The sequence below is a fragment of the Bufo bufo genome, chromosome 4 (genome assembly GCF_905171765.1).
Source record: "Bufo bufo chromosome 4, aBufBuf1.1, whole genome shotgun sequence".
Classification (NCBI taxonomy): domain Eukaryota; kingdom Metazoa; phylum Chordata; class Amphibia; order Anura; family Bufonidae; genus Bufo; species Bufo bufo.
Genome location: NC_053392.1, coordinates 200,311,140 through 200,326,556, shown reverse-complemented (window position 1 = coordinate 200,326,556; position 15,417 = coordinate 200,311,140). Strand labels below are relative to the sequence as shown.

The 15,417-nt window shown below is 42.8% G+C and overlaps 1 protein-coding gene across 8 annotated transcripts in view; it reads left to right on the top strand.

Moving 5' to 3' along the window:
* Positions 1-15,417, top strand: part of TNIK (TRAF2 and NCK interacting kinase) — a 335,955-nt gene that overhangs the window by 157,876 nt on the left and 162,662 nt on the right. For all 8 annotated transcript variants that reach the window (XM_040428231.1, XM_040428228.1, XM_040428235.1 and 5 more), the window contains exons 4-5: positions 6,555-6,680; positions 8,729-8,839. In XM_040428231.1, the coding sequence (XP_040284165.1) occupies positions 6,555-6,680; positions 8,729-8,839 (237 nt within the window). The remainder of the gene's footprint in view (positions 1-6,554; positions 6,681-8,728; positions 8,840-15,417) is intronic.

Below are 15,417 nucleotides of genomic sequence, written 5' to 3'. Positions count from 1 at the left end.
TTACATGATCCATGCCGCAACAGTCCTCTGCGCTGCCTCTGGTGTGTCCATGTTCCAGTCCCCAGAGTGTTTACATCTGGCCACATGCTCTGCTGCAGCCAGAGATTGGCTTCAGCAGTGACATAACCAGAAGATGCTCGTCACCGCTGTAACCAGCCATTGTCTTCAGAAGAGCATGTGATCATACCAATGTTATGCCAGATGTATACGCTCAACATGAGACATCAACATGAAGGACCAGAGTGGTTGGGAGAAACTAAGTATGAATCTGTGGGTACTTCCTAAAATAGTGGGGGATTCAGTCAGCACAACCCTGTATGCAGGTGCACATTGCTATGGCGAAATACACATACAAATGCAAAAACACAAATGCAATAGCACTCTGCAACCAGCACTCTGCCCTGCCTCTATGCTGGATGTTGAATGAGGCATTGGTGTACATTTTGGCCAAAGCGTAATAAGCCACTCACCACGTCAAGGTCGCCTCTATGAGTGGTCCCTAACACTAGTACCTACCTGTTATGGGCCAGGGAGCGCAGGCACAGCATGCACGCCAGGCACACTCTGCTTATAACCCCGTCCGGTGCCGTGACGGCTTTCATCGGATCCAGGGATGCAAGTACCAGCATGCATGCTGAGCCCACTATATACTTCTCCTGGAGCCAGTGCTGGTTGCAGAGTGCTATTGCATTTGTGTTTTTACTTCCTAAAATACCCTTATTCCCGGTAAAACCATTTAAATAGACCATTGCCTAATGTGTTTGAATTACAAGTCAGTGCATTACAGCTTTACATACATACCCCAAATTTTATAGACCCTATACCTAAACCCTCAAATAAAGTCATACTCCATAGCCCATGAGAAATACAGAGCCCTGAGCTCTGAATAAATAAAGAGCCCTGAGCTCCGACCAAATGCAGATTTCAAACCGCAGCCCAAAAATTAGTCTTCAGACCAGAATATATACAAACCTCAGAACTTGTGTTGAGCGAACTTGTGTTTTAAGTTCGGCGTCTAAAGTTCGGGTTCAGGTTATCGAAGTATCCCGTTATGGATTCCAAATTCCGTTATGGTCCGTGGTAGCGAAATCCATAACAGGATACTTCGATAACCCGAACTTTAGACGCCGAACTTAAAACACAAGTTCACTCAACACTACTCAGAACCTCTAAACTATAACAGTCCCCAGGTATGACCCCACACTAAACAGAGACCCCTGACAATACTCCTACACTAATACAGATGCCTTTCTAGACATGAACAAATATGGATAACCCCAAAGAAAAGTGGGAGGCACACATATAAAATATATGTAATTTATTAAGACATGATCAAATAACAAATACTATAGGAGACATAAGGCACAAGTGTACAGGAGGGGGGGGAGACCTCATATAAGGAGGTCAGATACAACCTCTCTCCCAAACACCCAGCTGGCAGGGAAAAAGAGGTCACAGCCCTAGGTATACATCAGCATGAAAATTGTGAGAACTGTAGGTTCACTCAAAATAACATGTACTGGTATGTATGTTGCATGCACAGAAAGAAAAATGATTTTTTTTTTACAAATAGCACAAGGCAAACTAGCCCACCCAAAGACCTGGGATGGCCGCATAAAGTATGCACATTTTTCCTTTTATATTTCTATTACCACCTGCACTTGGCACACTTGCCTCTGTCTGTATTTTACAGTTCAATGGCTATGTGCATACTTTATGCGGCCATCCCAGGTCTTTGGGTGGGCTAGTTTGCCTTGTGCTATTTGTAAAAAAAAAATCATTTTTCTTTCTGTGCATGCAACATACATACCAGTACATGTTATTTTGAGTGAACCTACAGTTCTCACAATTTTCATGCTGATGTATACCTAGGGCTGTGACCTCTTTTTCCCTGCCAGCTGGGTGTTTGGGAGAGAGGTTGCATCTGACCTCCTTATATGAGGTCTCCCCCCCTCCTGTACACTTGTGCCTTATGTCTTGTATAGTATTTGTTATTTGATCATGTCTTAATAAATGACATATATTTTATATGTGTGTCTCCCACTTTTCTTTGGGGTTATTGGTTTTGTTTTTGGGTTGGCTCAGTATATTATACTAGACCCCAGTGTTATGAACAAACATGGACCCTGTAAACTAATACAAATTCCAGTCCAGACCCCCTGAATACAGACCCAGACCAAACCTAAAGATTAGTGTAGACCCCATACTGGACCCCCTACACTAATACAGATTATCAGAATTAAAGGAACCTGACATCCAGATATTCAACATTTAACTATGCATTACCTTATTATTTCAAGCACAGTTAAATGTTGAATATCTAGACCCTCATATATTTAACTATCCTCTGCATAGGTCATCAGTATCTGATTAGTGGGGGTCGGAGGTGTAACTTGAAGATCCTGGGCCCCAGTGCAAAATCTATAACAGAGCCCCCTAGCATGCACTTCCTATAATACTGGTGTCTTATGTGGCACAATGGTCTTTGGGCCCCCTCAGGCTCCTGGGCCCGGGAGCGACTGCTGCTTCTGCACCCCCTATAGCTACGCCCCTGGCAGGGGTCCATAACCCAGGACTCCCGCTGATCAGCTATTTGACAGGATACCGATGCTTTCAGTAGCACCGAGGCCTTCTTCAGCTTTCTCTAGGCCATGTGACATCAGGTTCATCGGTCATATGGCCTAGGCGCAGCTCAGCCCTATTAAAGTGAATGGGGTTGAGCTGTGATACCAAGCACAACCACTATACAATGTACAGCACTATGCTTGGTGAGCAGAGAGAAGGTCGTGGCGCTCCTGTGAGCATTGGTGCCTTCTCAAACAGCTGATCCTGGGTGTCGGCCCCCCACTGATCACATACTGATTACCTATCTGCAGGATAGATAATCAGTTAAAAAATCCCAGAAAACCCCTTTGATGACATCTCACAGTCTGAAGTAAAGTCTCTCTACATTTACTCAAACTTTTCTGTAGCTTTGAACTGTTCAAAGTTACCAAAATGGAGTTTTGAGTTTCATTTGCTGTCCAATGGCTTAAAGCTACTACTTAGAATGAGGATATAGACAGTGCTGTTGACAGTAGTTGGATGTTCCACCTAAACCTTGACATGTTATCTTTCCCTTGTTGTATCTGGATAGCCTCTAGTTAAGGTCATTCACATGTTCCAAAATAAACATATTAACACGGAACGTTCCATAGAAGCATTGTTACTGTGCGAGAACCAGGGAGGTATGTGCGGAGATGTAATCATGTCCTGTGTGTGGAGGACAACACTCTGGAATGCTGTCAGGAATGCTACTCTACATTGTTAGAAGATGTTTTCTCTTTTACATCTCGTGTTTGCCAGAGAAATGATGGGGGAATGTATTTAGAATGGCATTTCATACGCCAGTCTGTGCCCCAAATTTATTAGGAGACACACACTCCTCAATAAATTATTATGGGATGTCCTTGTGCCAGAAAGTGGAATCTGCACCTGCATGATCTGTTGTGCCAGAATCTGGTGCAAGTTGTAGTAAATCTGTTGATCTTTGAGAGGCCCCGCCATCCCACTAAACTCCACCTGGTTTTCATAATACCCCACCCATTTTTCCTGACACTTTTAAAAAGCAGTGAAAGACTTAAAATGTTGCACATTTCAGGGCAAATATCATGTGCGCAAAAAGTTGCACAAAAATGCACAAATGGCTGAATTAATTATCCCAAATGCCAATTAAAGGAGTTTTCCGGGAATTTGATACTGATGACCTATCCTCAGGATAGTATATAGTATTCAAGGGTTGGCACTGCGATGGAATGTCGCGGTGGTGCACGTGTCTGTGGGCTGGCGTCCTCAGGATAGGTCATCAGTATCTGATCAGTGGGGTTTTGACATCAGGGAGCCTCGCTGATCAGCTGTTGGAGAAGGCACTGGCGCACCTGGGAGCGCTGCGGCCTTCTTGCAGCATACCAAGCACAGCGCTGTACCTTGCATAGCAGCTGTGCTTGGTATCGCACTCAGCCCCATTGAAGTAAATGGGGCTGACTGTGATACTAAGCACAGCCGCTATGCAAGGTATGGCGCTGTGTTTGGTAAGCATGGAGAAGGAAAGGAGCGCCGCTGCCTTCTCAAACAGCTGATCAGTGAGGGTCCCCGGTGTCTAAACCACACTGATCAGATACTGATGACCTATCCTGAGGATAGGTCATCAGTATCAGATTCCCGGAAAAACTCTTTAAGGGGATTGAATGAGATTAAAATAACATTTTAAAAATAAAATTCTTGTCTGGTATTACAGCTGAGCCCCATTCACTTAACCCATTGATAACCAGACCTGTAAAGGCCATGAAGGGGCATTCCATCTTTTAGATATTAATGAACTATCCTCCGGTTAAGTCATCAGTATCAGAATAATGGAGGTTCCACACCAAGCACCCCCACCAGTCAGCTATTTTCGGCAGCCTCCGGTGCTGGAAAGTAAACCTGTGGACAGGTAGGGAGCTGAGCTGCAGTACACCACCACATCCACTTCTCCTTACAAAGCGGCATTGCAGATGCATAACCACAGCCTATTCCAACCCCAACTTTTATTGTGATCAGCAGGGATCCTGGCAGTCAATCCATCACCGATCAGGCACTTATTGGCATTTATCTTGTGGATAGGTGATAACTATTGATTATTGGAAAACCCCTTTAACTTAAAGGGGTTATCCAAACCTAAAAAACCCACCAGCAATCTCTGGGCCCCTCATACAGAGAATACTTACCTGTTCCCCAATGCCTGTGTCCTTCCGGATCCCTCCACTGCCTGCTGTTGACGGATGTTGTGACATGCATGCCAGGGTGATGCAGTGACGGTCGTGGAGAGATCCGGAGGGACAGAAGCGTTGGGGACCAGATAAGTATTCTCTGTATTAGGGGCCGGGTATTGTAGGTGGGTTTTTCAGGTTCGCATAACCTCTGTAAAGCAGCATGAAGGTACTAGGATTACTATATCTATTATATATTTGTACGAAATGTTCATAGGTTTCTAAAGGTTTATCTATCATAAAATTATAGTCAAAGATTGCAATAAATTATTTACTTTCCTTTCACACAGATGCAACAAAGGGACATCTTAGAGATCAGACTGTGGATTATACATGAGAAATGTTAGGCAATTCATTGTGTATATTAGCAACCACCTATTGTGATCGCACTCGGTTTGTCATATTGGACTACACACTGACTGAGTCATTGAAAAATTCACTTCACATTATCTATTTTATAAAATCATAAAAGTTCTTCAGCATCACTGCATCCATCTCTCAGAAGTTTAGAATATATATATATATATATATATATATAGTGTGTGTGTGTATGTATATATATGTGTGTGTGTGTGTGTATATGTATGTATATATATATATACCGTATATATATATATATATATATATAATTAATATAAAATTATCCACTTATTGTCAAAAATAACCTACCCAGATGCAAAACTCGGTAGGTGACCACAGGTGTGGTCTAAGTAGACACTGGGTCTCCCCCCAAGAGGGTGTAAAAGTGCTTCCCACGCGTCCCTATCAAAAGGCTCTCAGAGGCTACTTTTGGGTAGGGTACCTTTTTGTGAGAGACCGATGACTGCTAGACATGCCTGTACACTGTAAGATATTTTGCCCAGTTGACAGACTTTGGGAAGGGACGTATTATTGGACTGAGAGAAGCAGGATGGTGGTTTTGAACAATTGCCTGCCATCTGACCTAGCTATTAGGCGATATTGGGAGCAGTGGTTACATGAGGGCATGCACACACAGCGATTGCAACACTTTCATCAGTTTGCAACTCTTCCTTCCCTGCCCATTTTCCAGATTTATTGCCAATTGAGCATTTATGAGACTAGCTTTGGCAATGCACGAATGTGCAAGACCTACAGGCCCAGCTGCAACATCTGTGGGCTAATGTGCTGCGGGACACCATACAGAACCTGTATGACTCCATGTCCAACCGTATCTCATCTTGTATTCAGGCTAGAGGAGGCCCAGCAGGGGACTAGAGCCTCCTTTCAGTTTTACAGTTTTCCCCAATCACTTACATATATTATATAATCATTACTTCCAACATTTGATTCTTTCTTGGTGCATTATTATTTTTTTATATTTCCTCTCCTGGATTTAAAGGGTTTTCTTGACTTGTGTAACAATTTCCCTGGTGTAAGTAAAGAATTAAAAATGTAAACACCCTCGCACATCACCCCCCTTCGCTGCTAGCTTTAACGCTCCATTCCTTCCCGCTGCTCTTTTTCAGAGTTGATGTGCCTGTACACCCCACATGACTGCAGTAAGTAATCACTTGCCTCAATGGTATGAGACCTTTTGAGGCCAATGATTGACTTCAGCAGTCACATGAGGTATACGGCACACCACTGCTACAACCATGTAACAAAAAACTGGCAGGGAGGACCAGAACATGGCGTTGGCAGCAACTGGGAATTAAACTGCTGTGTATAGCCTCTTTTGTTATTTTATAAAAATTCTGTGTGCTTTGTGTGGAATTCATTCTAACCATGATCCTTTTCATTTTATAGGATGAGGAGGAAGAGATCAAACAAGAAATTAACATGCTCAAGAAGTATTCTCATCACAGGAATATTGCCACATATTATGGGGCATTCATAAAAAAGAACCCCCCTGGAATGGATGACCAGTTATGGGTAAGGGCACTTTGAGCCAGATTTACTAATCCGATCTAAAATGTAGATGGCGTGAACTTAGGCAGTCTAAAGATGTGCTAAATTTCGTGTATGGCTAGACATTTTTTTCTCTAACTTTATATCACCCTATAGGGTGGCTTACTTTACCATTGGATCTCTATACCCAGGTCTATGGCACATGGCCCCGTAACTCCATAAAAATTTTAGGAGGACAGATTGCAGCAGACCCTAAACTTCTCTATTACTTGAACTTTACGCCTCTGCTTACTAAAGTCAAAACACAAATCGGACAAATCCCGTTCACTTTGTGGGTGGGGAGTAAGAATATAGTAAAGTCTTACATCCTTCCCAGATTTCTCTATACTATGCAGGGGATCCCAATCTCCCTCCCACAATCTTTCTTCTTTGTAACCTGTACTTTTGCCTTCCCAGATCCAGATGTTTGTTATTATTAAAAAGCAATCCATCTGACCTAATCTAACAACCCAAACCTCTGAAACCATCCATCCATCCATATTGACCTAGAAAAGCACATGCTCTCCCAAATCTCTGGTATATGACCCTGACTCTCAAGACAGACTCAATCATCAATATACTCACCTTAAAAAATATTAAAGTTTGGCATAACGTCTTCTAAAATATGGTCAACACAGAGGAGCCCGTCTGCCCTGATGCCCATTGGTATTATCCCCCTTTCGAATTTACAAATGTTGGAAGATCCAGAATCCCTGTGGTCTCACCTAATCTCTGTCCCACTCGGTTATCTACCGTACTAACTGTTTAGACTCTCCCTGCTTCTACCTAAGGTTAAAGGGAACATATCCTTCCTCCACTCCTTCAATTTTAAGACAACTTATAGGTACTTTTTCCGATCTATCAAGGCACCATTACAAGACTTGGACTGGCTCAAAAAAATTACTTTCTCTGTACCTAAGGCTTATTCTATTTCAAATTTTTACTCCCTTCTTCTCTTTCACTTGTCCTCCGCAAAGCCTTTTTTGGTACGAGACTGGGAACATGAATTAAGACTGCAATTTTCAGATGCAGAAGTTAGAATCACACTGAACCACACTCTCTTGGTTTCTCCCGATGTGTCAAAATTCAAGAAAAATCCTACAAACTTCTGATTCGATAGTACCAAACTCCTGCCTACTTAAAAAAAAGTAAATCTATGTAACTCCGGTGATTGCTGAAGATGTGACGACTCTACGGGTAGCTACAGCATCTTCATATCTGGTTTGCTTGCCCACCAATCTCTCAATTTTGGAATAAAATATATAAGGAGATCAAAATAATCTTCAAACAAAATTTAAACCTTAAACTATATTACTTTGTCTCCCTAACCCTATTTTAAACCATCCAAACAATGCTTCACCACTTTGATCATTCAAATGGCAAAACTTCTTATCCCCCTGTAGCTGAGAGTTCGGTATCCACGCCAAATTTCTCTCCTTCTGGGTCTCCTGGTCCTCCTACTCCATAATGGTTCCCTTGATCAAACCTCCAAACTTTCTTTTATATGTAAACGTATATGCCTACTACTATTAAAAATAAAAAATTGCAGCTTTTTGCATAAAATGTTGACTCTTAAGCTCACCCCTTTCCCACTAAGGGTCCTTTTACACAGGCTGATGCCATGCCAATGACAAGTGCTGATCGATGATTTACAAGTCATTAGTTTAAAGGGCCTTTCCGATGGCCATATGCAAAACGAATAGAGGACAAATGATTGTTTTTATGATCATTTGGTCCCCATTCCCTTTGCATATTGTCATCTGCACATCCCCGTTTACACAGGAAGATGTGCTGCTAAAAAGTGCAGATTTTAGATGCTGCAAAAGATGGAGTCACCTGCCAAATGAGTGTTTTGTGGCACCTTTACACAGTGCCATTGATTATATTTGTCCCTCTCTAAGACGTATACATTTGTCATATAGCAGCATTATTAGAGAAGGTATCATTTACATCACATGGGTTAAAGTGGATGTAGGTTTTCAAATTTCTGGCTCACTTTATCCCATGTCTGAAATGTGCTATTTGCTTCTCAGCTGGTGATGGAGTTTTGTGGTGCTGGATCCGTTACAGATTTAATCAAGAACACCAAAGGCAATACGTTGAAAGAAGAGTGGATTGCGTACATTTGCAGGGAGATCTTGCGGGTAGGTCCTTGATTTTTATATACTGGTATATTTTTAAGAAATGGTCACACCAAAAAAATCCACTCAGTATTCATAACTCTTCAGCAGATTATTTTTTGTTGCACGTGAAGAATGTCTGTTTCATGGAGAATCCTGTGATGCAGAACGATTTATTAGCTTTTGGCCTCTAAAGTAGAAAATCAATGTTGTTACACCATTAATGGGAGGACTGAATAATTATTATTCTGTACACTTTTCAGTTTTGTCAATAACTATTGATTCCTCCTGAATTTTGTGACTGCTCCTTAAAAATGTTTGTTGTGGGGTTAGACATACTACTAAGCTACACGAAGAAAAAGAATTAAGATGGGTGAATAGATATTACTTCTCTGTTTCATAACATGGATAACATCCGTGTTCATATTTCCATCTTTTTTGTAATGAGTTTTACCTTAAAGAGGACTTGGCACCAGAAGGAGCATACAGTCAGGTCCATAAATATTGGGACGTCGACACAATTCTAACATTTTTGGCTCTATACACCAACACAATGGATTTGAAATGAAACGAACAAGAGGTGCTTTAACTGCAGACTGTCCGCTTTAATTTGAGGGTATTTACATCCAAATCAGGTGAACGGTGTAGGAATTACAATAGTTTGCATATGTGCCTCCCACTTGTTAAGGGACCAAAAGTAATGGGACAATTGGCTTCTCAGCTGTTCCATGGTCAGGTGTGTGTTATTCCCTCATTATCCCAATTACAATGAGCAGATAAAAGGTTCAGAGTTCATTTCAAGTGTGCTATTTGCATTTGGAATCTGTTGCTGCCAACTCTCAAGATGAGATCCAAAGAGCTGTCACTATCAGTGAAGCAAGCCATCATTAGGCTGAAAAAACAAACCCATCAGAGAGATAGCAAAAATATTAGGCGTGGCCAAAACAACTGTTTGGAACATTCTTTTGGTGAGCTCAGCAACACCAAAAGACCCGAAAGAACACAGAAAACAACTGTGGTGGATGACCAAAGAATTCTTTCCCTGGTGAAGAAAACACCCTTCACAACAGTTGGCCAGATCAAGAACACTCTCCAGGAGGTAGGTGTATGTGTGTCAAAGTCAACAATCAAGAGAAGACTTCACCAGAGTGAATACAGAGGGTTCACCACAAGATGTAAACCATTGGTGAGCCTCAAAAACAAGAAGGCCAGATTAGAGTTTGCCAAACGACATCTAAAGCCTTCACAGTTCTGAAATAACATCCTATGGACAGATGAGACCAAGATCAACTTGTACCAGAGTGATGGGAAGAGAAGAATATGGAGAAGGAAAGGAACTGCTCATGATCCTAAGCATACCACCTTATCAGTGAAGCATGGTGGTGGTCGTGTCATGGCGTGGGCATGTATGGCTGCCAATGGAACTGGTTCTCTTGTATTTATTGATGATGTGACTGCTGACAAAAGCAGCAGGATGAATTCTGAAGTGTTTCGGGCAATATTATCTTCTCATATTCAGCCAAATGCTTCAGAACTCATTGGACGGCGCTTCACAGTGCAGATGGACAATGACCCAAAGCATACTGCAAAAGCAACCAAAGACTTTTTTAAGGGAAAGAAGTGGATTGTTATGCAATGGCCAAGTCAATCACCTGACCTGAATCCGATTGAGCATGCATTTCACTTGCTGAAGACAAAACTGAAGGGAAAATGCCCCAAGAACAAGCAGGAACTGAAGACAGTTGCAGTAGAGGCCTGGCAGAGCATCACCAGGGATGAAACCCAGCATCTGGTGATGTCTATGCGTTCCAGACTTCAGGCTGTAATTTACTGCAAAGGATTTGCAACCAAGTATTAAAAAGTGAAAGTTTGATTTATGATTATTATTCTGTCCCATTACTTTTGGTCCCTTAACAAGTGAGAGGCAGATATGCAAACTGTTGTAATTCCTACACCGTTCACCTGATTTGGATGTAAATACCCTCAAATTAAAGCTGACAGTCTGCAGTTAAAGCACATCTTGTTCATTTCATTTCAAATCCATTGTGGTGGTTTATAGAGCCAAAAATGTTAGAATTGTGTCGATGTCCCAATATTTATGGACCTGAATGTATGTGTTTTACTTAAAAAAACATTAATTCCCCAGAAAAAAAAGGAAAAAGAAAAAAAAAAGTCTTTGTACACATCCTAGACTCCCAGGAGAACTTCTGATTAAGGCAATACACGGGTGCCGTTCCGTGGGCATTCTGCATCACAGATGAGGACCCATTCACTTCAATGGGTCCGCAAATCCGGAGATGCGGAATGGTACTGAACGGAACCCTACGTAAGCACTACGGAGTGCTTCCGTGGGGTTTCGTCCCGTAGTTCAGTTTCGCAAAAAGATAGGACATGTTCTATCTTTTTGCGAAACGGCCGGATCGCGGACCCATTTAAGTGAATGGGTCCGCGATCCGCTGCGGCTGCCCCACGGACTGTGCTCGTGTATTGCGGCCCGCATTACGGCAACGGGGCGCACACGCCAGTGTGAAAGAGGCCTAAGGCTACTTTCACACTAGCGTTAATATTTTCCGGTATTGAGATCCGTCATAGGGGCTCAGTACCGGAAAAAAACGCTTCAGTTTTGTCCGCATTCATTGTCAATGGGAACAAAACTGAACTGAACAGAACGGAATGCTCCAAAATGCATTCCATTCCGTTTGGTTGCGTTCCCATACCGGAGAGAAAACTGCAACATGTTTTAGTTTGCTTTCCGTCCTGGGATGCGGAGCAAGACTGACCCGGCATGACCTCCAATGCAAGTCAATGGGGACGGATCTGTTTTCTCTGCCACAATAGAAAACGGATCCGTCCCCCATTGACTTTCAATGGAGTTCATGACGGATCCGTCTTGGCTATGTTGCAGATAATATAAACGGATCCGTTCATAATGGATGCAGATGGTTGTATTATCAGTAATGGAAGCGTTTTTGCTGAACCCTGCCAGATCCAGTAAAAACACTAGTGTGAAAGTAGCCTAAGTCATTCCCGTCAGTTTTTCTTCCCCTACATTTAACAAATGTTGCATGGAGAATTTTTTATGGCCATGTGAATGTATCCTTAGAGTTATTAAACCACTGGCACTGATGTCCAATGGACTAATAAAACTAATTCATATTTACATGCAGGTCCACTCCCCTGCTTGCATCAGCGGCCTACATGAGCGTACCCTTATGACGAACTGCGCATGCGCTAGTTCCACAGTCTGTCTCCAGTGTAAACCAATGGAGGCTTCAGGTGGATGTAACTCTCCATCAGAGGCCTTCTTCGGAAAGTGTCAGGAAGCAGGTGAGGGAACATGCATGTAAATATGAATTAGTTTTATTAGTCCATCAGACATCGGTGCCAGTGGTTTAATGCTGCATACATGTGCTGTTCCCAGAACATGGGCAGCTGGTAATATAAACTGACCAACCCCTTTAAGCCTTTAAGCACTCCATCAGTGTCAGTAGGATGTAAAAAATAAAATCCAGAACCTGCTGTCCTAGATATTGGAATCTAAATAATCTGTCCTCATGCTGAAGCATCCCAGGCCACAAGAGGTTGTAGAAAGCACAATTATAGGAGCAGTATACATAAGACGTACAGCCTGAGACTGAAGCAGTATCCTGGGGTGCCGTCGCTTTGTGTCATTGTTATTGACCTGGTATTTACATTCACTCGAATATGGCTGAGCTGCTCCTAGGCCACGTAACAGATGAACGTGATGTTACATGACCTAGGCTAAGCTGCAAGAAGGCCGCAGTGCTACTGTGAGTGCCGGTGCCTTCTCAAACAGCTGATCAGTGGGGGTCCCAGGTGTCAGACCCCCACCGATCAGATACTGATGACCTATCCTGAGGATAGGCCATCAGTATAAAAGTCTTAGAAAACCCCTTTAAAGAGGTTTTCTTAGAGTAGAATAATGATGACCTACCCTCAGGATAACTTATCAATATCTGACTGGAGGGGTCCTGATCAGCTGTTTGATCACTGTTTACCCTGCATCCTTCTCTAAGCTCACCAAGCACAGTGCCATACATTGTATAGTGGCGGTGCTTGGTATTGCAGCCCAGCCCCATTCATTTGAATTCGACGAGCTGCACGTAGGCCATGTGACCGATGACCATGTTGTCACTGGTCTAGGAAGAGGCTGTAGCCTCATGGAACAGCTGATTGCAGGGGGCCCATGTGTCAGACCCCCACCGATCAGGTATTGATTACCTGTCCTGAAGTAAAATCCTTTTAAAGAACTGTCTGGGCAACCCTTTTCATCACAACTCCTGGCTTTGGTTGCAGATACTCTTGAGACTGCTGTGAGCCCTCCATCTACGCTACTGTGGAAGCTGAAATGTTGACCGACTTTATTTTTATTTTTTTCTAATGGTCATCTGCTGTGTATGCAGCTAATAATGTGAGCAGCCATTGTACTCAGTGACAGAACATGGTTCACTGCGGCGAAGTGAGTGATTAATATTCATGGGTGTTTGGAAATGGTAATTTGGTAATTGCGTCTGATAAATGAGCGACTTGTTGCAGAAAATGACTAGTAGTGAGTCAGCGTATGTACGGGCATTATGTAGACAGGCGTGCAGCGCTTGACGTTGACATTTACTAAAGGCTCGATGATGACTGGCATGAAATGGGCTCATTGTGTTAGGGACTCTCTTAATGATTCTTGGTCTTTGTTTGCTAACAATTGAAAAACGAAATATTGTAAAAATTAGGACAAGAAGCACTCTTTGTAAATTATTACTCTATGTGATATCTTCCAGATCCTTTAAAGGGGTTATCCAATGAATAATGTGTGTATGTATGAATTCAGTGCAGTTTTTAACATCTAAGAACTTGGTGCACCAAAAATATCTTATAACTGGTGCTACTAGGCACTAACAAAGCAGATGCGGGGGTTATTCAAGGAAAAAATGAATGTTAGACTGCTGTAAATAATTGATTAAAGGGATTATCCAGGAAAAGATATTTATGATGTATCCTCAGATCTGTGGGGGGGTGACACCCGGGACATGACCTGCCAATCGGCTATTAGAAGAGGCCTTTAGCACTGCAGCCTCTTCCTAGGCCAGTGACATCACCATAAATCTGTCACATGGCCTAGTTACAGCTCAACCCCATTCAAGTCTATGGGGCTGAGCTGCAGTAACAAGCCCTGCCGCTATATGATGTACGGTACTGTCCTTGGAAAGCTGCCGGGAGCCCGCAGCGTTCACCAGAGCTTCTGTGAGCTCGGTGGCTCCCTGAAATAGCTGATCATCAGAAATGCTGAGACTTGGGCCCTCGTGGATGTGATAAGGATAGGTCATCATTTCCCGGATAAACCCTTTTAGGGCCCCTTTCACACGAGCGAGTATTCCGCGTGGGTGCAATGCGTGATGCAAACGCATTGCGCCTGTACGGAATCCGGACCCATTTATTTTAATGGGGCTGTGTACATGTGCGTTGGTTTTCACTCATCACTTGTGCGTTGCGTGAAAATCGCAGCATGTTCTATATTCTGCATTTTTCACGCAAAGCAGGACCCATAGTAATGAATGGGGCTGCGTGAAAATTGCATGCGCAAGCAAGTGCGGATGCGGTGCGATTTTCACGCATGGTTGCTAAGGAGACGAGGGATGTATGACCCGGGACCCCATTTACTTTATTATTTTCCATTATAACATGGTTATAATGGAAAATAATAGCATTCTTTAATACAGAATGCTAAGTATAATGTCAATCAAGGGTTAAAAAACAATAAAAACATAACCCCTTTCACACGAGCGAGTTTTCCGCGCGGATGCGTTGCGGGAGCTGAACGCACAGCATCCGCACGGAATCCTGACCCATTCATTTCTATGGGGCTGTTCACATGAGCGGTGATTTTCACGCATCACTTGTGCGTTGCGTGAAAATCGCAGCATGCTCCTCTTTGTGCGTTTTTCACGTAACGCAAGCCCCATAGAAATGAATGGGGTTGCGTGAAAATCGCAAGCATCCGCAAGCAAGTGCGGATGCGGTGCGATTTTCACGCATGGTTGCTAGGTGACAGTCTATTCACTGTATTATTTTCCCTTATAACATGGTTATAAGGGAAAATAATAGCATTCTGAATACAGAATGCAAAGTAAAATAGGGCTGGAGGGGTTAAAAAAATGTAATAAATTAATCGATAATTAATTGATCACCTACTAAGCATTCTGTATTCAGAATGCTATTATTTTCCCTTATAACTATGTTATAAGGGAAAATAATACAATCTACACAACACCTAACCCAAGCCCGAACTTCTGTGAAGAAGTTCGGGTTTGGGTACCAAACATGCGTGATTTTTCTCACGCGAGTGCAAAACGCATTACAATGTTTTGCACTCGCCCGGAAAAATCGCGGGTGTTCCCGCAACGCACCCGCACATTTTCCCGCAACGCCCGTGTGAAAGGGGCCTAAGAGTAGATCCCGTAATTTTTCCCTCGCAGGCTTTGAAGTATGTGCATCACTGAAATTTGTGTGTAATCCACATCAATTCTGCATTCCGTTATTTCCATTTGGAATGTGTGTTGCTATTCATACGGTCATAGATTTTTTCAGTG